The sequence below is a fragment of the Erythranthe guttata genome, chromosome 4 (genome assembly GCF_056151865.1).
Source record: "Erythranthe guttata isolate IM_541 chromosome 4, IM_541, whole genome shotgun sequence".
Lineage (NCBI taxonomy): Eukaryota > Viridiplantae > Streptophyta > Magnoliopsida > Lamiales > Phrymaceae > Erythranthe > Erythranthe guttata.
The window spans coordinates 7418440-7443910 of record NC_142536.1 but is presented as its reverse complement, the minus strand read 5'-3'; the positions used below and the strand labels follow the sequence as shown (position 1 = coordinate 7443910).

The window sequence follows — 25471 nt, the reverse complement described above, 5'->3', positions numbered from 1 at the left end:
TAATAAGGAAACTATTAAATAAAAAATCCTAGCCATAAATAACTCTAAAATAATAGAAATATATTCAATCCTAATATAAAAACGTAATTTAATAAAATACAAACTCCAAACATCAAGTCGACCACACGAACACTCTTCATAACTCGAGTAGACACTTGGTTGTGCACGTGTGTTAACTGCAAGCTAAATTTCTGACCTCTTCCACACCAAATCTCTCTCGGATCAAAACATAAAAGTTTTAGATCTTTAAGTTGGCCTTCCGTAGCAATTCGAATCACCTTAATGGAACTTCAGATGAGAATGTAATAAGCCGAACCGAATGGTGTACTCTGCCAGAATTATACGAGATTTTCGGGATGCATGAAATTCGACTTGTCCAACGAATTTTCCTCTTCCTTGTCTTCCAATTCTTCGTGTTGGAGTTAGTTAGGATCATATCACAAGATAAAGACAGATATTCTTCCAAAATGGCTCCAACGGCCTTCCATTTCTTGCAAGCAATCTCCTTCCAGTAGAATTGAATTCCAATTCGACGAATGATCGGTGGTAAGGGCTTGAAGAACGGCTTGAGCTTCACCGTCTACCGGGCGAACCCGACCCATAATCTTCCTAACTTTCCACCATACGCATCGGCCAAGGGTATTCTATTTTTCATTATAGTGTATATGATATAAATTTTTAAATTGGCCAATTAAATAAATAATGAAATTATTATGTAGTGTAAAAGAATCCAATTAAGTGTGCGACTAGACGCAATACTAGTTAAGGGTGGGCTTATGAAATCCTACACATGGTAAAATATATTTTAAACGGAAGATCTGTATAAATACTATCGACTAAGCATGCATACACATGAATAAGTGTTACTATATGTAGATCAATAATGGTGTAAAACTATATGATTTATTTCACCAGGTGTAGGATATATCTACAAAACCTTAAGAGTGCGTTTGGATGGATGGATTTGGAGGAGAGATTTCAAAGCCATAATAACAAATACATAGTTCTCACTTTTAGTTGTTTTTTGAGTAATTGTGGAGGATTTCAAATTTCCTTCCCACTTAGAGTTATTTCAAATCCTCTTCAATTCACTTCATTTGAAATCCATTCATTTCAAATACCTCAATCCAAACACAACCTAAGGGTGCGGACACAATACATCAATCTTTTTTCTTATGGAATAGGATACCCTTGAGTTTCTAGCTGTAATCAAAAGATTGTTATTTATAAAAATAGGTATCTACAAAAGTAAAAAAAAATGATAAAATTAAATATATATGTGGTTCTATTTAATAGTCTTTCCAATAGTTTTGGTACATGATTTTTTTTTTTTATTTTGCAAATTGCGACCAAATCAAATCAGTATGTGTGGCTATGTGTATGAAGATAACAACTTAAATGTGTAGGTTTGAATAAAGATGTGATTGCACTGCTGAGCATTGAAAGCTCTGTGCCCACACAGGGAAAAAGCAACCAATAATGGAAAGAACAAGGATATCTCAAACCATAAGGAGTTGGACTAATTGGACGAACGAGATTGCACTATGTCAACGGACCTAATTTCAACCCTTCTAGTCGACATTATCTAGGTCGAGTTTGTTGCACACGATACTTTAGATCTCTCATGTGATTTATGAATTACTACACAAAAGCGGAGTTTGTGGGGGGGGGGGGGGGGGGGGGCAATCGACTCAATGCGGATTTTCCATTTTCAATGAAAAAACAAGATGTCATCAAACTGCATTTTAGTGTATCTTATCAAGATTTCACTGTTAATAGATATGGTTGTCGAAACGACATTTATTTGTTACTGGTTGATCATGTATAATTTAAGGGTCAATGGCTAATAGACTCATATAGCTAGACTTAAATGCATATAAGTTGAGATTAAAAACAGTTTCGCAAATAAATCCACTCTCATGTCTTTTGCCTAAAATACCATTCATAATATAATTGTCATTAATTTCATCCATTATACTCTAATTTCATTAATATTTCACATTGACCACGGATTTGAACAAGTATATCACATTGACCCCCATTTTTACAATTTAAAAAAAAAAAATATTTTTAGAAAATATTTTTAATAGGATTTTCTTTTCTGACTAGATTCAAGCGTTAGACTTCTTTTCATTATTTTTTTTTCTGAAATATTTTTCCCAGTCGGTCAGCCGCCGTTGACGTTTTTTTTAATACTCTTTTTCTACCTAAATTACTGTGTTAACAACAAAATTATTGTCTGAGACAGTAATATTACGGTCGGAAACAACAATATTGCAGACCAATACAATAAAATTAATTAATAAATTAATATTACTATGTTAACAACAATAGTACTGTCTGAGACAGTAATATTACAGTTGGGACAGTAATATTACTGCCTTTTACAATAATAAATTAATAATACTGTCGCAATATTACAAGCTAAAAAATTGCAGGTCAAGACAACAATATTGATGAATAAATAAATAAATAAATAAAGTCAACGCCGGAGACCGACAGTCAACGACGGGTGATCTACCGGGAAAAAAATTCGAAAAAATATCCCCTTAGTTGCAACTTTTTTCAAAAAAAATCAAAAAAATATTATTGATTTGCCACTTTTTTCATACCAAAATTTCATCAACGGTGCAACTGTGTGATTTATCATTTATGAGGGGTCAATTGTAAATTGGAATATCCCCTTCGTTACATAATGGTTGTGGCGGATTCTTATCCCGTATCATCAGCGGAACAAAATCACTTTTAGTTAAATAATAGCACAAAATCGCTTTTACTTACAAAATCAGTTTTAATTGCAATTTTAATTGATTAAATTATAAAAGGGGTTTTTGTGATAAAGTCTCTAATCGTATACCTTTATTATTCTAGGTTTATGGTCCTTTTCTTCTTTACACATAAGCCCATCACTTACACCTTACTAACTAAAAAAAGCAAATTACTGTTTTATGACCATTTTGCCCTCATATATGAGGTGCTCATTAATTGAACCCTAAGCTCGATATTAAAGATTCTCTACACATCCGAACATAAGGTTTGTCTCTGTATATTTTCATTCGCTTCTCTCTTGCAAGGAGTTTCGCTGAATCTCGCGTTATACTTTCACCTCCACTGTAGATAAGTACGGTGAGTGAATGAATTCGAACAAAGTCAAGCTTCTTTCAATTTTTTTTTAATACCCAAAACGACAAAACGATCGGGATATGGGTTACGGGAAATCGGAAATATTGACGTTCGATGTTTGTATGTTTTGAATTCTGTTGAGTTTTTGGAATATTTTTGTGTGTTTTTGTTCGAAGGATAATTTCACAGTATTTTGGATGTACTAAGTTTGTTTTGTAATATCATGTTCATTAAATGAAGTGTTTGGTGTTGTCCCAGTAAGTTTTTATAATTTTACTGTATCTAGCAGTACAATTTTGAGTATACAATTTGTTTATACCTTGATAGTCGTTTTTCCCTTTGTTATTATGTTACTGCTAGTGACAGTACATTTAGTGTATAGTCGCAATTGATGGATACATGGCTTCGTTGCTTAGTTTTGACTTTCTTTTCACTTTATACCTATGTTACTGTCAGTGACAGTATAATTAATGTATAGTTGAATTTGCAGATATGCCGACTCCTTCTGTTGTGCTGTAATATGGTGAATGTTATACAGTTACAGAGCTTAAAATAGGGATGGGTTATGCTAATATTGTGGATTTTATATGTTCACGATGGGAATACTTGCATCGTGATAAACCGTCGTTCATGTATCATGTCCCCACGATTGGTGTTTTTTTACTAAAAGATGATAAAGATGTATCAGGACTTCTTTTACTAGTTGATCAATTTTCTATTCGAAGGATTGAAGTTACTGCGAAGGTAGTTCAGTCATCGTGCAATTTGGTTCAAACAAGATCGATGACATGTTCTCCCAGTACATTACCTGTCTCTGATGTTCAAGTAAACACTGAAATTTCTAATTCACTATGTAATCCACTTAGTATTTCCTGCACAAAGAAGATTTTGCTCAGTTCACATTGGCAACTTGATTACTGATGTCGGTCAAGTATTTCGTAGGGGGCGGCTGGAATTTAGAAAAAGTTTGTCGAAGTTTTCATTTGAGATTGGATTTGAATTCAAGGGAGTGACGGTTGTTTGCAAGTTCAGAGAGTCGAAAAATTGTTTATGGAGAATTCATGCCTCAATTGAATTTTCGACTGAATTTTTTTACTATACGTAGTACTTATGAGAAATTCCACATCTGTGGATCAACATTTAATGTTGTGAAGAAGTTAAGAATGGGTTCTAAGATTATAGTTGAAGCTATTGTGGAGAATATGCAGGATAAATCATTGATTTGTGCTAATGATGATATTATTAAAGCGAAGAAGGATTACGGGATTACTATTAACTATCATGTAGCATGGAGAGCTATTGAAGCTAGCAGAAGGTGTATATTTGGAGATGAAGCATTGTCTTATTCATTCCTCTCGTTGTACTTTCGCGAAGCTGGACGTTGTAATCCGGCAACGACTCAACAATTGTCATGGATTCCCATGGTAAATTGCATCCACTTAGTGTAAGCTTTTCCATTGTCAATGGAAAAGCGAGATTCTGCGACAAATTACTGCGGTGATAGTCGCGAGGCACTGCATGGAATTTCAACTTTTCGAGCTTATGGAGATGGACAAGATTGTTTAGGCAATACTTTGACCATTCTTATTCGTAGAGGTCACTGGATGAATGCATAATCACCAACTTTTTTAGATTTGGTATCAATTCTTAACATCCTTTGGGAGCATGCAAAACCTTTTATATTCGAAAGTGAGTGTTGGGTTTTCCAGACAGGTTTCTCAACAAGGATCATGTAAGAAGCCGTCCAACAAGATAAGATAAGATGACTCTACAAAGCCCTCTGCAGCCCATAATTTGATGACTTTTGATCTCGTGATTTTCTGGAAAACCTCCCGTATAAAAAAAACACGGTCTTAAACAATGACGCAAATACGTATAGCTCAAAGACAATATGTCCGAAAACTGTTGATCACTTGAGAACATATAGCTTAATAAAATATCTTAACTAAAAGAAAAGAAAAAAACAACTACATTGTGTATTTCATTTCCATCCTATTAGTAGACACTAGCAGGCACCACGTGCGCCGCACGTGATTACGTATGACTTTACATATTATATTTTACAAAAAAAAATATTTTTAAATAAAATCAAATAAGTACAAAACTTCATGTTCTACTTATGTATCAAAACGTATGATGAAATAAAATTAGGCGGCGGTTATATGCAAGCCCATTTTTTTATTAGTTCAAGACCTCCAACATAAAAATACTAATTTACCCTTAATGATACATAAATCCAGAAACCCCTCTTCCTTATTTCACGACTTAAAACTCTCTTTCTTCTTCTCCTTCTTTTTCACAAACCCACAAAGAAATCCTACACACCAAAATTATCAAATACATACCAAACATTCAAGATGGAACCAGAAAACAATGATATGGTGGTTTACGATGGTGGATAACAAAATGAAATATGTTTTAACCGTTTATTTTTGCTTTTGGGTCGTTTTTTTTTTGTTGGGAAAAAAATTCGACGATACCAAAAATCGGTCTGCAAATACCGATTTTTGTTACTAAAGTCGGTAACCACATTCCGATTATTTTAATAAAAATCGGTACTTAAAAACCGATTTTTGTAGTAAAAATCGGCATGACAACACCGATTTGTTTTTGTATTATCGGTATTGTTATGCCGACTTGTACTACAAAAATCGGTTTTTAAATACCGATTTTATTACCTGTGTTTTTTTAAGACCGTTTTCTCATACTTACGTGCATCAACCTAGGGGATTGATGAAGGATTATTCAAATGAATTATCTAACGAATAAATATTTGAGATACGGAAAGCTCTACTCGATTGGGTTAAAGCAGTGGTAGACGCCACCGAATGGTGATAAACATTTTCGTTTCAAATATTTAAAAAATATCAATTAACCAAATATATAATGTATTATTTAAAAAAAAAATCAAAAAGTATCGGTATTCGAAAACCGATTTTGTACTCAATAATCGACATTAGAACGCCGATTTTGACTTGTAAAGTCGACGTTGTGTCGCCGATTTGGTTAACAAAAATCGGTATTATGACGCCGATTTTCGTGTACAAAATCGGTCTGGGTAAACCGATTTCGGAAACCAACGAAAAAAAAAAAAAAAAAAAAAAAACAAATTTCAATCTCAATTTTTTTTCCAAAATCGGTCAAATCATTGCAACCCAACAAGAAATAAGCATAAATTAATGTTCATTCATACATATTTATCAAGAATCGATGTTCGATTAATGTTTTCGAATTTACAAATAAAAATTTAGTAAAAAGGACATCGATGCTCGATTAATGTTTTCGAATTTACAAACAAAAGTTTAGTAAAATGGATTTACTTGTTAGTGGTGGTGCGGTGGTGGTAATAGTGCGGTGGGTGGGTCGCTGGTCATCGCTGGTGCAGTGAAAGTCTCGCTGGCTGGCAGTCGTGATATTTTTTTTTTTTTTGTTTTGTTTTGTTTTTATTTTATTTTTTTGATTTTTGGACTTGAACAAATTAAAAATAAGATTTATTTGTATTTGAGTATTATTTGTGGATAAGGGTATATTTGTCATCTTTGGTCTTGGTGTAATAAAATTAGATTAATTTACGGGCTTGAACTAATAAACTCCTTTATGTGGTTTTGATCTAATAAAAAAATGGGCTTGCATATAACCGCCGCCATAAAATTATTATAAAATTGAAATCAATAAGAATATAAAACGAGACAAAAATAATCAAAATAAATTGTTATATATTATTAATTCATGCATGGAAAATGCTCACATTAAAATTTCTTTTATTTTATTGTGATAGTTGATTATTTTCATTATCTTTAATTTCGCTGCATAAGTATTGTTTGAAACAATTAAGTCTTTTTTCGTGTTACTCGTATGTTATGATCGCTCTGGTCAAATGTGCCAACAATTTCCTTAAAGAAAGTGTAAATTTACTGCATCAAGGCCCTAATGTTTGGTGTAATTACAGCTAGACTGCCTCTAATTTGAAAAATTATGCGTATCTCCCTTGAATTTGGATAGTAGCTAAGACTTTACTCATTTGATCATTTACTTTTCTAAAATTATTTTTTTACTCTTGACCAAACTTTGAGTATACTATATTGACCTCCCTTCAGTCTAATTATATGTATTCATCTTTATATTTTTGACCTCAAATTTTAAAATAGTTTTGATCATCCACATATATTACTTAACTTTTCTTTATTTTAATAAATTAATTATTAATATTCTTTTATTAATATTGAGTTACAGTATAATATTTATAAAATATACTTAAGTAAACACTAAGACTAATTATTTAAGTATATAATAAGACTAATTATTACATCTAATGATTAATAATACAATAAACAAAGCGCCCTCAATTTAAAAGTGGAAAGTCATTTTTATGTGATTACTTATTTATATACATACTTAAGATATTATGATCATTGGGAAACTCTTCAAATGTAACATTAAAGAAAAAACATTGTTGAAATTTAATGTATAAAAAATAATTACGATAACACAAAAAATACAACATTTAACATATTTTCTAGTATACTAAGGGCTCGTTCGGTTACCGCTATAAGGTTCTACTAACTAAATAGTAGCGGCTAATAGCATGTCCGGTTGGTAAGATTCACATTTTTTCAAACTCGCTACTAAAATCAAAGCCCGCTATTAACTGCGCTACTATTTCTTTAAATTAGTAGCACCCCTTTCCCCTAAGATTAATTTAATAGGGGTGACTAAAATGGAAAAGGACAATTTTATCCTTAAAATTATATTTTATTATTGTAGACTAAGTGGTTTTATAGACAATTTATATATAATAACCAATTTTAACAAATTTAATAGAAAATCTATTCTAAGAAACCGAACATGCTACTAACTAAATAATCAATTAGTCAATAGGGAGTTAATCCAATCTCATGTAATCCAATCTAATCCAATATAGGTAACCAAACGGGTCATTGACATTAAAATTATATATTACTAAAAATAAGTAATATACATTATCATTAATTTACTTATTATATTTTTTGTCTTTTTTTCTTTACATTATTGACTATGGTTACATCATGTTGTCACTTATACTAATAAAATGCATAATAGTGATAGTAAATAATATTTAAGATCTTATGTAACCTCAATAATTATAATCAATCTTAGTCATTCACAACTATTTTTTTTTCTTATTTCTAGACATATTTCTTATATATGAGTATTATGTTTTTATGGTGTTTTTTTACATAATTAACTATGGTTAAATCATATTATTACTTATACTAATAAAATGTATAAATAACGATAGTAAATAGAATTTTAAGATTTGATTTAACGTCGATATTTTAAAATCAATCTTAGTCAGTCACAACTATTTCATCTTATTTATAGACATATTTTTTTTATTGGTTATCAATAATTATTTTTTATTTTATTTTATTATATCTAAATAATCATCAATTAACATGATATCGTTCACTTACATGTTATGATATGTCACTGAAAAACTCTATTATGAGTTTTATGTCAAATACATTTTCTTTAAGAATTTAAGAAAATAAATTTCGACTTTCGAAATAAATTATAATATATGCAAAAATTATTATACTTTTAATTTAACATAATATAAATATTATTACTAGTATTAGTAAATAATGATTAGTTTGAGTTTACATTATTATAGTATCATATTTGTGGAATCTACGTGATAAAATTTATAATAATTTAAAATTTGAGACTACTTTAGGTATTATAATGCTTAACATAAAATAAAAGAATTCATTTTAAAATAAAATTTACCATATATTTATGCTTATTATATTTTATTGGAAATCCCTTCAAATATAGATTTATACAAATTAAATTACATAAAAAATTTCAATATGTAAAAAAAATTACAATAAAAAGAAAATAAACTCTCACCTTAGTATAAATATGGGAAAATTTGCTAAACACCCCTTATTTTGGATTTATATAGGTAAAGGTCCTAGTTGTTTGATGAATATAGGCATATGTCATTTGACCCAAAAAAATAATATAAATAAAATAAAATAAATAGTATATAGACATAAACACCCTCAATTAATAAACACCCTCAATTAATAAGAAAACAAATCTTATATATCTTCTCTCTCCAATTTCACGTTTCTCTCACCCTATATTTAATCCCTCATCCCTCTCTCCCTCTGTATCTCAATTCTCTCTCTCTCTCTCTCTCTCTCTCTCTCTCTCTCTCTCTCTCTCTCTCTCTCTCTCTCTCTCTCTCTCTCTCTCTCTCTCTCTCATGCTTCTATTTTTTTTCATTTTCATTTTTTTTTAATGAAGAAATATTATAGAGAAGGAAAAAATAAGGATCTTTTCTTAGATTATGAGATGATTTCTTGGTGAAAGAATTAAAGAGGACATGTTTCTCCCATCGTTTGTTGTTAGCAATTTCCGTTTGCAGGTTGGTTTAACTTGGTTTGTTGTTTGAAGAATTGCCTTTGGCGTTGAGATTCAATTCCTCTGGTTTACAATTTGCAAGGTATGTTTTAAGTTACATTTTACAAACACTTTGTTTAATGTTTGTGATGTTTGCAACGTATTCCATAAACAATTTTTTTGCTGATGTTTTTAATGATGCTGATTTCGTTTTTTTTTTTTTTTTTTTTTTTTTTTCAGTTTGGGGTTTGCATTTGGCGAAGCCATGGGTAGTTTAATTGCTTGCAATTCAATAATGCAAGTTTTGCCGATTTTTTTCTTCAGTTTGCTGTTTGCATTTGGTGAAGTCATAGGTAATTTTTTGTTTGCAATTCAATAATACAAATTCTGAAACTTTTTTTTTTAGTTTGCCGTTGTACTTGGCAAAATCATAAGTATTTTGTTGTCTGCAATTAAATAATAAAAAATTGCTATTTGCAGTTCACAAATTCATAGGCGTCGCAGTTCCCGGAATCATAGGCGGTGGCGCGACGGTGGTAGCGTCTTTAGAGTATGAATTTGTAAAATAAATTGTATATTTCTTTTATGAATTAATTTAATTTTTTAGTTAATATTCGGAAGAGAGATGTTTGAGAATTTGTTTTGATAGAGAGAGATTTTTTGGGGATTTGATTTGATTTAACTAATGGTATTTTTGCCAGAATAAATATTTATTAAATTATTAAAACACGAAAATTTTAACTTGGATTTACACTCATAAATTATAAGATAGAGGGACCTATATCAAATTGCCCCTATAAATATAGCACATGGAAATACATTTGATATTTAAACTACATAATTAAGCTATGTTAATTTAATATTTTCAATTCCGTTATCATACAATTGACCCTAAGTAATTGATGATATAACTTTGTTATAAGGGACATAATAGGAAACACAAAAATGTTAATAACAAACAAAAAACATTCATACTTTTAAGGTTGGTAGAAATATAAATAATATAAATATTATTACTGGTATTAGTAAATAATAATTAGTTTGAGTTACATTATTATAGTTTCATATTTGTGAAATATACGTGATAAAAATTACATGAGAACTAATTTAAAATTTAAATCTACTTTATGTATCTAATGATTAACCTAAAATAAAAGGATTTATTTTAAAATAAATTTTTGCATATTTATACTTATAATATCTCATTTGAAATCTCTTCAACTGTAGTTTTATACAAATTTAATTACATCGAAAATTTAAATATGTAGAAAAAATGACAATAAGAACAAAATAAACTCTAACCTTATTATAAATATAGCACATGAAAATACATTTGATATTTAAAGTACATAATTACGCTATGTCAATTTATTATTTTAATGTTTGTTATTTCACAATTGACCCTGACTAATTGATGGTATAATTTTGTTATATTACGAAACAAAAAACATTCAAGCTTAGCTTGTAAGGTTGGTAGAGATGATAGAGATTAGCGCAGACCCCACACCCACCCCCGGCGGAGATGTAGAGGCCGTTGAGGTTGCTGATCATGGCGTTGACGGCAGAGGGATCGACGGAGGGCTTAGCTTGAAGTGAAAAAGCACTATGTGTTCGATGATTTGGTGGAGATTTGAATTGGAATTGGAAGACGACATTCTGATGGAAGAGGAGGACCTGAGACGGAAATGAATATGGGAGATCAACGGTGTTTGTGGAGGAGAGTGGCGGCATAGGGGCATTGTTTACTTGAATCAAGTGGATGTGGCATGTAGATCAATGTCACTCATAAAACCAAGCTGATAAATAAATTAGATTATTCATTTTAAAAACATTTATTTTTAACTAGCTTGCGATTTTAGAGATGAAGGTGGTGGTGGGGTGGTGCATAAGGGTTGAGGCACTGCTTGGTGGTGGTGAGATGCGGCGGAGGACTGGGGTGGGTTTAGTGGGCATTGCAACTTATCGTCCATGATGGGATTTATTATGTGGAGCAGCCCATGCTTACTAGCTTTTTGTTTATTACAGTTTGACCCCCACCTGGTGTCCCTGTCGCATTTTCGGTTCTTAATTCCTCAGATTTCACTTTGGAGGACAACACTAAGATCGTTTATTTGCAGTTTGACCCCCTCCTAGGGTCAAGACAACATTTTTCTTTTTCTTTTTCAGCATTTACCTAGTTTAGCTTGTTCTAGTTTTTTGCTTTTTACCCCTCTTTGGGACATTCGTATAATAAACTAGATAGGTCTACTTTTTACCCTCCGTCTACTCTCGATTGCACCGATTTGCCCCCTACACTAGAAAAATTGTCTCAATGTCACCCTCACTGTTAGTTGTCAGAAATTTGACCTTACCACCGCTCAGCCTAAGCTCTGAAATTACAAAAACGTCACCCTCTCAGTTTAAATAAATATTATAAAAAAAAATCAAGACAATCAGAAATTATAGTCCACGACGGCAGCTAGAGCCGGGCTCGGGCGTAAGCCGGGGAAGCCTTGGCTTAGGGCCCCACCCCACAAGGGGGCCCCACAATTTTTTTCATAAACCACTATATGACCCCAATAATTAGTTATATAGCACATTTTAGTCCTTAAATATTTTATTAAATGTTGTTTTAAACTATACGTTAATGGAATATTTTAGAATCTCAATTATTCAAAAAATATAAAAATCTAAAGATCAATTTAAATATTGTGTTTTGTAGATAATATTATTTATAAATTAATTATATAAGTACTTATAGTATGTTATTAATATCCAAATGTATATGCCAATTTTTTTAAGATTATAATTAAATCTTAAACCAAACATCCATATCACAAAAAGATTGAAACGAACTGTTGTTGGTTGAGACGAACAATATAATGATCAATATATGTACTTTTAATAATTTTGATCATCGATTGTTTTCTTTCCTTCTCGTAATGTGTTGTTTATGCATGAAATAGATGCATATATCATTATGTCATGAAATGTTTTTACAACACCAACAACATTAAGGTTCGTATTTGCTATATTTCAAATTCATATTGTTATTTTCAATAAAAGAGAAAAAAAGTTTATTTATTAAATAAGATATTTGTTAAAAATGTGTACCAATGACGATACAATTTTGATACTATTTAAAAAAATCAAAGCGATAATGTTAAACTCTGCTTAGGGCCCCCAAATTCTCAGGACCGGCTCTGACGGCAGCCATAATTTATTTTATTATTTTTATTTATATTTATTTTTAATAATTATTTAAACTGGGAGTTGTGGTTTTTTTGTAATTTCAGACTTAGATCAAACATTGTTAAGGTCAAAAATGCTGAAAACTAACGGCGAATGCCACATTGAGATATTTCAAGTAAAAAGGGGTAAAGTGATATTGAGCCAAAGTACACGGGAAAATAGTGGAATTTACCCAAAGAAAAAATTACAAAAACACTTAATTTCAAATTTTCACTTCTACCTTCCTTGTACTGTGCTGTGCAGTGCTGGCTTCCAAATTCATCCAAATCCATTTCTTTGTCTATCAACTTCTCTTAATTGCTTCCTCATTTCGTCTCTGGATCGGAAGAACTCCTCGGACTAATTTCACAGTAGAACAATATTATACATATATACATATATATATATATATATATATATATATATATATATATATATATATATATATATATATATATATATATATATATTTGTGTGTTGATATTGAAGATGGCTTATGCTGCTCTGGTTTCACTCGCACAATTGCTAGACCAGATTCTGGATCATAATGAACACAACAATTATTTTCTTCACCAAATTAAATCCCTACACCAAAATACTCTTTCCCTGTTAAATTTTCTCGACGATTATCCCGGAGAGGCGGCGCTTCCAGAAGTACGAATCACAACTGCCGCAAATCAATCAGAAGATACAATCGAGCGCCATATTTCTGATCAAATTCTCTCTCTACAAATTTCCGAATCTTCAGATCTGTACTGGCAAAAGTTGTACGGATCGTTGCGCGAGTCAATGGAAGAAATCGATTCCATTTTGAAAGAAGTAAATCAGGTCAAGAGTAGCAGCAGTGCGAGTAAGGAGCATTCATCTGGTTCTTTCTCACCCAGACTTGCGCCTAAACGCAAAAACGACACCGTTTTGGGGTTTGAGGAAGCTATGAAATTAAAGGGTCGTCTCTGCGGAGAGTTCAAAAACCTTCAAACGATCCCGATCGTTGGCATGGGAGGCGTTGGGAAGACAACTCTTGCTAGGTATGTTTACGACGATCCGTTAATTGTACATCACTTCGATGTTCGTGTTTGGGTTACAATATCCCAGAAATATAGCATTCGTCGAATTCTTCTAGACCTTGTTAGTTTCATTGGCGTGTCTAATAAGGAGCTACATAAGTTCGATACAGATGCGTTGTTGGTTGGGTACGTTTATAAGTACTTAAAGAAAAGGAGATACCTAATTGTGATGGATGATTTGTGGAACACGAATGTATTCGATGATGTACGGATGATATTTCCGGACGACTCTAATGGGAGTAGGATCGTTATAACTACTAGGCAGTTAGATGTGGCTTCTTATGCGGACCCTTCTAGCCGTTTTCACCGGGTTGAGTTGATGAATATGGATCAAAGTTGGAATCTACTCAGGGAGAAGGTCTTTGCAAATCGAGAACATTGCCCTCCCGAACTGGAGCAAATCGGGAAGCTGATAGCAGAAAACTGTCGAGGGCTTCCCCTAGCAATTGTGGTGATTGCTGGAGTCCTCCGCAAGGCTAATCAGACGCAAGACACTTGGCGAAACATTGCCAGAAATGTGAAGGGAGCTTTCGATGGAAGCGATGAGCAGTTTATGGAGATATTGTCTTTGAGCTATACGTATTTGCCTCATTGTTTGAGACCGTGTTTTCTTTATATGGGAGGTTTTCCGGAAGATCACGAGATCAGTGCGTCAAAAGTCATCAAATTATGGGCTGCAGAGGGCTTTGTGAAGCCGAATGGATCTAAAAATCAAGAAGAGGTGGCAGAGGAATATTTGGAAGATTTGGCGAAGAGAAGTCTCGTTTTGGTCGTTAAGAAGAGATTTAATGGCAGAATCAAAGCTGTCAAGATCCATGATCTCTTGAGAGATCTCTGCCTACGGAAAGCTCGGGAGGAGAATTTTCTTCATGTCATAAATGAATTTTCAGTCGACTCTTTAAAAGTCATCGAGAAATCACGACGCTTAAGTATTTTTTCTTATATATTGGGCGGCTTTCCGGAGGTTGATTGTTCGCGTATTCATAGTCTTCTTTTGTTCCAACATGAAGCCTTACATTCTTGGAGAAGTTTTAGTCTTCTCAGGGTAGTGGATGCCTTGAGCGTAATATTGGATTTTTACCCAGATGATATATTTGAGCTATTTCACTTGAGGTACCTCGCTTTTACCTTTGATTATACTGACAAGAGACATCACTATGAAATTCCTAAATCCTTTTCAAAACTCGAGAATCTTCGAACCTTAATCATCCGCCAGTTCAATGGGTTTTATGGATTCAGAACCACTTGTTGTATGCCATTTGAAATTTGGAGAATGACACAATTAAGGCATCTTATCTTGTTGGATGGCTTCTTACCCGATCCTTGTTCAGAAACTTGTCTGGAAACCTTAGCTCTGGAAAACCTACAAACACTTTCGAATATACAAGGTTTTACGTGCTCCCAAAGGATGTTAGAAATGATACCAAATCTTAAAAAGTTGGGAATTACGTATTCATCCGATGACCTCTACGAAGAAGAATGGTCAAAGTATTGCCTAAACAATCTTGTCCATCTCCATAAGCTCGAAGAGTTGAAATTCCATGCAATGCCTCATGACTATCACCGGAGTGATTTGTCCCGGAACCTCGTTTTTCCATTGACTATGAAAAAGCTGACGTTAAGTGGCTGCAATTTACCATGGGAATCCATGACGATTGTTGGGTCGTTGCCTAATCTCGAAGTTCTCAAACTGAAGAAAGGTGCTTTTCGTGGACTCAAGTGGGAAACGACTGAAGGGGAATTCTGTCGGCTGAAAGTACTTGTTATGGACAGAACTGATCCCCGTATCTGGATAACCGAAAGTTCGCATTTCCCAACGCTCGAGGTCCTAGTTCTTCGGAAATGCTACACTCTAAGTGAGATTCCGTATAGTATTTGTGAAATACAAACACTTGAACATATTAAGGTGGATTGCTGCAACTCATCCATTGGGGAATCGGCAAAACGGATACAAGAAGAGGTGCAGAGCTTTGGAAACGAACTCGAGGTCCTCACCATTACGTCACAACTGGAACCTGCACTCGACACTGGCATGGATTTCTTCAAGTCCTGAGATGGGTAAACTTAAGGTATTTATTCAGATATTCATCTCATTTTTTTTCCTATTCACCAATCCATGTAATTAAATACTTGATGTAGTAATGTTTCAATATGTTGTATTTGGTCTTCTTTTCATAACTTACATGTTATGATATGTTACTGAAAAACTCTAACATGAGTTTTATTTCAATTACATCTTATTTAAAAATTTAAGAAAATAAACTTCGATTTTCGAAATAAATTATATGAAAAAATTATCATACTTTTAATATAACTAAATATAAATATTATTACTGGTAATTAGTAAATAATAATTAGTTTGAGTTTACAGTATTATAGTTTCATATTTGTGGAATTTACGTGTTAAAAATTATACGAGAACTAATTTAAAATTTGAAACTACTTTAGGTATCTAATGTTGATTTATCTTAGATGAATTTGGTTCATGCATCTCGTTGATTCCGCCGTAGAAACGTCGTCTCTTCCTCATCCACTAACAACCGTCCTCGACTTGGATCTAGATCCACAAGCCATTCCTTATAGTCTTGATGGGCGGGGCAGCGACGGCAGTGATGAGAGAAAAAGACGTGGGGTGCGTGTTGTAGAGAGAAAGGAGAGAGAATAGAAATGAAGGCTGAACAGCGGCAGCGGTGATGAGAGCAAAAGAGGTTGGGGCGTGTTGTGGAGACGAGAGAAAAAAATTGGACTCATCTAAATTGCATAATGTGAGGGGGTTTGTCAAATAATTCCTTTTTTATTATGTATTTTAGTAAAACTTTATTGTTCACATATTTAAATATGTCTTATAATTATTTTTTTATTTGATTTTATTTCAAACAAGATGCAAAAATCTTAACATACAAAATAAGATACATTATGAATCTTAAAAATCAATTGAATCGTATAAAATTTCACTAAATCGTAAAAAAAAATGGATAGAATAGATACATTTTGAACCCTAAAAATCAATTGAATCGTAAAATTCATATAAAATCGTAATACATAGTAAAAAAATCGATCGATATATCCAATCGAATTTCTTTTAAGATTCCAATCGAAAAGTTGAAATATACAAATGGATCGTTAAATTGAATCAAAAATAGTAAAAGTTTGTAATTTTCTTAGAAAGTCGTGTTGTAAACAATAGGGGTATTATATTATAAAACAGGGTTGTCGTGGGAGAATGAATATCTTATCAAAGAAATTCATCAACAACAACTAAAGGATAATTGGAGTTTAATTCACATTCTCAGGGAGAAAACATGGTAGCAGATGGCTTAGCAAAAATAGCTCAATCTCACAAAGATAAGAAGGACTATCGGCATAACGAAGTTCTTCCTTGTAATATTAAAAACGTACGTAATTTGTATGGATAAGCTAGGTATTCAAAAATTTCATAGAAAATAAGGGTACTCTTTCCTTGTAGCATAACATGGTTTTAACGAGGCCCCTTCGTATAATCTCCCCTCTTATCAATAAATTTTTTTTTTTTCGGCAAAAATAAAAAGAGAGTAAACAATTGGGGTACTATTTCCTTGTTAGGCCAAACTTTAATTTAACAAGACCCTTTTTTGATGCAATAAAACTTTTATGTTTGGACAAAAAATAATTAAAGTAACACAACACGCGCAACTCACGTACACCTTTCTAGTTAGACAAAATATTGGGATACAATTAAATATGACCTCAGAGAAGTGCTGGTAGAAGTTTTCAAAGGAGGATTATACATCTTCCTCAGGGGATGTCTACCACTATTCTTACTTTGATCCCAAAAGTTACTAATCCTAATGGTCTCTTAGAGTTTTGACCAATCATCTTGAGCAACTTTGTAAGTAAAGTGATGACAAGGATTATGGCAACAAGATTTGGAAATATTCTTCCCTACCTAATTTCTGAAGAGCAAACATGATTTTTAAAAGGGTGGAGCATTCATGAATCCATTGCGTGTGCTCAAGAATTGGTTGCAAATTTGGATAAGAAAGTCGGAGGAAACTTAATGTTCAAAATTCGACATATCAAAGACGGTCTCTTGGTTTTGAAAAGAGTGGTTTTCACCACTCTAAGTCTCTAGAGAATTAACGAGAGCCGTATTCATTTGTTACTCGAATGGACGGATTTTGTCAACATTGTATTTGGGCGTGCCTATTTACAAAGGAACAAATTTAATAAAAATTGAAAGTATGATCAATAAATCTTGCCAATGTTGGGAAATGTGGTAAATCTCGAATTATGAATGATTGACAGCCTCCTTACAAGCTTCAAAGTTAATCGAAATAATCTGGCCTACACTAGTTTTAACACTTAAGATAAAAAAAAAAAAAAAAGTTCAATATTCGATATTTGAATAGAATAGGTTTGCATAGCTTTCATAAAAAGTATCGGCTCTAAAGGCATACTCTTTCCTTATTAGGCCGTACACAAGCTTTTAATGAGGCCTCTCAAGATTTTATGCAATATAATTTAATTTTGGCCAAAACAAAAATCACGGATATTTTTGGCCAAATTTTTGTTTTGTTTTTTTCTCCCCACTAAATATCTTCTTATTCTGAAGTTCAAAATAACTCACAATAATTTGGACATGAAACCACTAGTAAGAACGATTTTATTAACAATATACCCAAAAGTTGAAGTGTAATAGGTTTCTTTATAGTCCATCTGCACTCTTAATGTACTGCTTGTTCCTAGGGCAAATGATGTTGCTTTATTGTCTAGTTGTTTTATATCTCCTTCCATTAAAAAACCCACCCGATTCGGAGTTCGATTTCCCCACGATCGATATTTTTCAGTGTCAGGCGCATGTCAAGCAATACTATCCCGTTTATCCAAATAATGAAACTTTCTTTAGCAAGACAATTGGAGCTTGAAGGCAATATTCTTGTGATTATTGTACCGTTTGGAAGGCCATTTGGATACATGTTCGCGGCTTCTACCAATGGTCCAATATCAAACTCTGCTTCTCCAATCTTTTCATCCACGTTTCTCAACTTGTTCAGGACAAACACTCTCTACAACCATACATACAATATGAATCAGCATACACATATAAATTAAGGAAAAATATTGCAGAATTCTTTTAATTTTAAATTTAAGAACCTCACCAGAGAAATCGGATGAGTTTGATTCGGATTCCAAATTGTGAGATCATCATCCCATTCAGGATTAATATCATTCGCCACAACATGAGTCTCCACCCTCTGCGTCATAAAGATTTAAACTAAATCATAAATTTATTCTAGCAAACTCGAAAGTCCAAATATTCAATGCAACAATAAATTAATGTGCTTATATTATGAGATTATATATAATCAAACCTATACCCTAATTTGAAATCATAAGCAATGAAAGCAACTAAGAGAAAGAAAATACAAGAGCAAGGCAACATGTGGTGAGAAAAAAATGTCATTAGTAAGAACACAAAACCTGGTTGCCAATCGTGATAACAACATAAGGATCTCCGATGCGGCCGTCGCCACCAACAGCAAGATTAATACCTCTCTTCACCAAAATTCTGAGCACTCCAAATGTTCTATTTAGAACTTGAATGCCATCGTATCCTAGGTTCTCTCGTTGCTCTGATATTTCATTTGTAGATGCCAAAATAAGATCATTGTTTCTATTGTAATCTATGCGAATTTTTTGAAGTGGTAATATTTCAGCAAATTCTGACGGGATCTCCTTGAGGTTTAGGTGTCCAAGACGTAGAATCTCAAGACATGGGAAATGTGTATTGTCTGCTTCCCATATCTCCAACTCACACTGATTAATCCATAGGTACTTCAGTCGAGCGAATTCCCCTTCATTTGGAATCCACTTTTGGCCTATAGCGGCATTTCTGAAAAACACGAGAACTTCAAGGTTGGGTAGCGAACCAATAACTGACATTTCTTCCCAATGAATCTTGCATCCATGTAACCTCAGCTCTTTAAGTGAATTCGGGAAGACAATTTCTCCACCATAAGGACAACATAACAGAGTAAGTACTTCGAGTTTATGTAGAAGGCCAAGATTTCTTAAACAATTAGATCCAATTGTCCCACAAACAATTCCCAACTTCTTCAGATTTGGGATTCTTTTAATTACCGCTTCAGTGCATTTGAAATCTTCTACAGTTGAAAGTGTTTGTAGATTCTCAAGAAGTATAATTTTGTGGACATCATCTGGAGGTGGAGGATCGGGGAGAATAATACTATTTCCCTCAACATGTCGAAGTTGGGGCATCTGCCATATCTCACTTGGTAGAATCAACTCTCTATCAACAACTAAGGTTTGTAGACTCCAAAGTCGGGATAATATAGAAGACGACATAGAGATCGAACCCGTGCAAGAAACATATCTTGAGTTAATTAATTGTAGAATATCATCTTTGGGATATTTTTCTACCACATCCAATACACGTAGTAACGGAAACCGACGAGCAGTGTAATCAGTTGAATCCCGAGAAGAGAAGCTTAAGAAAGACCGTGTAGGTGGTCTATAGGGCGTACGTTTCATCCCTTTCCATTTACCACCATTAATGCTCAGGCGTGTAGGTCTGGTCTCCGTATTTGGTAACATATCGAGGTGGTTATACAGTTTTCCCGTGAGAATAAAATTGTCTTTCTGAGCTTCTATCCGGCATAGGTCACTTAAAAGGTCGTGAATGTGGCATGTCTTCACTTCTCCAGTAAGCTCTAGCTTATCGACCAAAATGAGATTTCTCTCAATAAGATTCTTCAAGTACTCCTCTCCAATTTCTTCTAAGCTTTTATGCTCACATTTCGTTATAAATCCTTCAGCAACCCACAACCTGATGAGCCTCGACACTTGGATATCAAAATCTTCTGGAAATGCGGCGAAGTAAAGGAAACAAGGCTTGAGATATATAGGCAAGTGATTATAACTCAATGATAATATCTTCGTGCAGAACTCGTCACCTTGATTGCGTACTGCTGAAGTTACATCTTCTTCGACATACTTCCAATTTTCTGTTTTCGACTTTGCAAGAACCCCACCAATGACAGCAAGTGCCAAAGGAAGACCTCTGCAGTTTTTAGCAATACTTCTTCCAATTACCTCCAATTCAACGGGGCAACGTTTTTCTGCATATATCTTTTGGGAGAGTAGATCCCAACTTTGTTCTTCATCCAGCAAATTCAGTTGATAAGGGCTACAAGACCCAATATCCATAGCCAACCTCAATAGCCTAGTAGTTACCAAGATTCGACTTCCATTATTGTTATCTGGAAGGAACCTTTTTAACATCTCCCACGCCTTGATATCCCAGATGTCATCCATCACTATCAAATACTTCCTCCCAAACAGAGTTTTATGCAATTTATTTCCGAGTTGATCATCATCATCATCATCATCATCATCATCACCTGTCTCCTGTTCATCTCGATTTGTATTATTAATCTGACGTAAAAGGCCTAGAAGAATATCCTTTTTGGTATATTCTTGGGAGACCGTAAACCAAGCACGTATGTGAAAGCGTCCCACGATAAAAGGATTGGTATAGACATGAGTGGCAAGAGTAGTCTTACCTATGCCTCCCATTCCAACAATAGAGATGATTCGAAGATTAGATTCATCGGTGGAGAGAGCACCCATAATTTCATTCACGTGGCCGTCGAATCCCACCATGATGTTTTCGCCAATCGGAAGAAGAGGCCTTGATGATGATGACGAAGTAGCTTCCGTTGTTATGGAAATTTCCATTTTAGCTTGCACATATTTCTTCATTTTCACCAGCTCTTCCTCGATAGAATGGAACTCTTGTATTGCTGTTCGTACACCTTCAGACAAGGGATTATTGGAGGTTGAGGTTTCTACTGATCTGTCGACTTCAGATCCCGCTGCAAGTATTTGGTTCATCACATTGTCTTCGATGATACACTCTGCTCCTTCAGCTGCAACCCTGATCCTCGTCTCCAAATCTTCAATCTCTTTGTGCGAATTATTTTCGAGAAAATAATCAATCAAGAAATCGGCTTTTTCTCGTAGACAATTAATCCGATCTCGATCAAAATTAATAAACTGGTGATGAGGAGGTGGATTGAGGATCTGATGAATAGTATGAGTGAGAGAAACTAAAGCCGCGTAAGCTGCAGCCATCGACCAATACGCACTCTTTAATTCTTCAGATTTTCATACACTAACATGTAAAAACACTTTGTGATTTCCAATAACAAGAAGAGTTCAAGTATTTCACTCTTCCTGATAAATTTGTGCGATGTGTGGCTCTTATGTGTTTTCAGCAACACTTGCTCTTTATTTCTGCAAGTCAAATTCATTGACTTGGTTTGTCGGCATACTCATTATATATTGCCTTCATTGACTCGATTTCAAATTTGGGTTGATTGATTATTGGGTAAAGGCTCCGGCTATATGCAAGACTAATTCCACTTGTGCAAGACCAAATTAAAATTTTCAATGTATAAATACTATAATACCCTTATTTATTAAATAAATAAAAAAATTCAAATATGCAAGACCAAAAATTCAAAAACACAAAAAACCCTATCACAAGACCACAAAACCACAAGACCAACTCTCATCTTCTCCATCTTCCAAAATCCACAAGATCTTTCTCCTTCCTCCTCCATTAACCCACAAAACCTAGAAATTCAAAATCATCAAAACTCAACAAATCTTACAAAGATGGCAAGTATGGAGTCAGAAGACATCACAATAGAAGATTCTACGATGGAAGAACCCAAGAATGTATGCATTTATGGGTTTTTTAGCTAGAATATTGATTTCCCAAAAAAAATCCTGCGCAAACGAATTCGACATGTACAGGTCGAATTTTACAGGTAAAAATCGACATTTAGATGTCGATTTTGAGGTATAAAATTCGACATGTAGATGTCGATTTTGAGGTATAAAATTCGACATTTGAATTTGTGCTATAAATTCGACATGTCAATGTCGATTTTTACCTATGAAATTCGACGCTTAAGTGTCGATTTGTAGCATAGTTTTTCGACACCTTGGTGTCGATTTTTGTTTTTTTCTCATTATTTGTATTTGGTCTTACATGAGAAAAAAAAGCCAATTTAATTTATGGGCATACTTGTCATTTCATCTTAATAAAATAGAATTTTTTGGAATCTTTCTTTAATTTGGTCTTGCACAAGTGGAATGAGTATTGCATACAGCCGCAGCCTTGGGTAAATTATGAAAGGGGAAATATGCAATACCCCTCAAATTGAAAATATTTTGAACTAAACCCAATTGATTATTAAAGACTTTTGCCTACGCCCAAGTTTCATTCTTAATTAGTGAGACACCCCTAACCATACATGATAAGACTAAAGTACCCTTATGTGATTAGGTTTTTTATAATTTTTTTTGAAAATAATCGAGTTTTAATTTCAAAATTTTAAAACGTCGTCTAAGATTTCGGCGTCGTTTTAATTATTTATTTTCCATATGGTTCTGAATTCTGATACCAAACATCATGCAAAAATCATAACCTACCACACGTTATTGGAAGCTGACAAAATGTTTTGTAGAGGGGTAGGTGGTGGAGATTGGGTGCCTTTTAGCTAACATGTTATATACATTAATATTTACATTATTAAAAATATAACATGTTTATTTATATAAAAAATAAATAAAGAGTAATTGAAAAAGAAAATCAAATAAAAAAAACACAAAAAAAAAACAAATCATGTTCCCCAACCTCGTCGCCGCCCTTCGTCGGATGCGTTACATGGAGATTTCATTTTTTTTCCTTTTCTCTCGATTTCTCAATTTTTTCTTCTTTTTTTTTTCTTTTTTTTTCCCTGATTTGTCCACCACCGCCACCGTAGCCACGTCCCCACTCTCTCTGTCATTCACTGTCGTTGTCGTCGCCTCCCCAGGTTTTTTCGATTTTTTACTTTTTTTTTTCTCTCCAAATCTGAAACAGCAGCATCAACGTGACTACTCTGGTTCGAATATGACTATTGTTGATTCACTCGATTAGTGATTTATTTATTTCTCGTGTTCGTTGTTTCTCTCGATTTCTCTCTCTTTACACCACCATCGTCTCCACATAAATTTGTACACAACCATTACCGTCGCCGCTCGTTGCCGCCGCCTCCTCATTCGTTTCCACGTAAGACTCTTTCTCTCTTTTTCGTTATCTTTCTCATTTTTTTTTATTTTTTTTTCCAGATTTGTCCCCCACCACCACCACCGTCGCCGCCTCTCTCACTCTCTTTACTTCACCACCGCCACCATCGCCGTTGTCGTCGACTCCCCATGACTCTCTTTCGTTATTTTTCTATCTTTATGTATTTTTCGAAAAAAAATTTCATAACAGGACTATAGTCATGTTCGAATATGACTATAGTCATATTTATGTATTTTTTGAATATGATTGTAGTCATATTCGAATAACTAGATTCAAAATTGGTATTTTTTGTGTGAATTTTGATTGGATTGTTTTCGTAAACAATAGGGGAATCTTCTTTGTTTTATATAATTTGGTAAACATGACTATACCACATTATATAATCGAAATTTTTAAGTTGAAAATATAAAAAAATGCAATATAAAGAAAGAATATGTCTATATAGTCACATAAAGAAAGAATTTGTCTATATAGTCACATATAGCCTCTCTCACTCTCTTTACTTCACCACCGCCACCATCGCCGTTGTCGTCGACTCCCCATGACTCTCTTTCGTTATTTTTATATCTTTATGTATTTTTCGAATTGTTTTTTTCATAACAGGACTATAGTCATGTTCGAATATGACTATAGTCATATTTATGTATTTTTTGAATATGATTGGAGTCATATTCGAATATGACTATTGTTGAATATGACTGTAGTCATATTCGAATAACTAGATTCAAAATTGGTATTTTTTGTGTGAATTTTGATTGGATTGTTTTCGTAAAACAATAGGGGAATCTTCTTTGTTTTATATAATTTGGTAAACATGACTATACCACATTATATAATCGAATTTTTTAAGTTGAAAATATAAAAAAATGCAATATAAAGAAAGAATATGTCTATATAGTCACATATAGTCATGTTTAACTATAGTCATATTCGGAGTTGTAAATCTGTCAAGAAAAAAAAAATCAATTTTTTGTTTAAAAAATTTTTTAAAAAAAAAATTAATTTTTTTTTATTAAAAAAATAAATGAAAAATGGCTAAAAATTCGAAAAAAATAAAAAATAATTTTTTTTTTTTTTTTTTTTGATTTGGTAGCAAATTTTTAGGAATTTGGAAGGAGATTTTTAGGAATTTGGAAGGAGATTTTTAGGAATTAGATTATTGTTATGGAAAGAGAGAAAAAAAGGAATAATTTAGACTAATTATCCTAATTGACATAAGGGTACAATTGGGAATACAAATTCTAGGGGGCTATCACAAAGAAAGATTGAAGGGGTGGACATATCACCATTTATTATCTATATGAGGGGTTTATTGCTAATGACCCCATTATGAAAATCCCCCTATATTTAGTCTTAATAATTAAAAACATCACTATCTATTTGTAATTACTAAAAACCCCATGATATTTGTTTCCGTCTTACCCCAAGTTTTTACAATGTGACTTTTCACAGATTTCCTTTTTATTTCATGGAATAGAATTTACAGAGTATCAGTTCATCTCAATTACTAACATAATTTATGTTTGCATGGAATTATTTT

The 25471-nt window shown here is 33.2% G+C and overlaps 2 protein-coding genes across 4 annotated transcripts; one reads left to right on the top strand and one right to left on the bottom strand.

The window, feature by feature from the left end:
* The first annotated feature begins 13168 nt into the window (after nt 1-13168).
* LOC105954731 (putative late blight resistance protein homolog R1A-3) lies at nt 13169-16670 on the top strand. 2 transcript variants are annotated; one of them, XM_088816758.1, is made up of 2 exons: nt 13169-15859; nt 16352-16670. In XM_088816758.1, exon 1 carries the CDS (start codon nt 13213-13215, stop codon nt 15841-15843), a length of 2631 nt encoding a protein of 876 aa, XP_088672884.1. In that variant the 5' UTR covers nt 13169-13212; the 3' UTR covers nt 15844-15859; nt 16352-16670. The 2 variants fall into 2 exon arrangements, with proteins under 2 accessions (XP_088672884.1, XP_088672883.1); XM_088816757.1 differs by having other exon boundaries at nt 16263-16670.
* A 1663-nt stretch (nt 16671-18333) lies between these two features.
* On the bottom strand, nt 18334-22095 carry LOC105954732 (putative late blight resistance protein homolog R1A-10). 2 transcript variants are annotated; one of them, XM_012978414.2, is made up of 3 exons: nt 19251-22095; nt 18929-19024; nt 18334-18835 (listed from the first exon to the last, which is right to left on the bottom strand). In XM_012978414.2, exons 1-3 carry the CDS (start codon nt 21921-21923, stop codon nt 18563-18565), a joined length of 3042 nt encoding a protein of 1013 aa, XP_012833868.2. In that variant the 5' UTR covers nt 21924-22095; the 3' UTR covers nt 18334-18562. The 2 variants fall into 2 exon arrangements, with proteins under 2 accessions (XP_012833868.2, XP_088672882.1); XM_088816756.1 differs by having other exon boundaries at nt 18668-18831; nt 19251-22080.
* Between the last annotated feature and the right edge of the window lie 3376 nt (nt 22096-25471).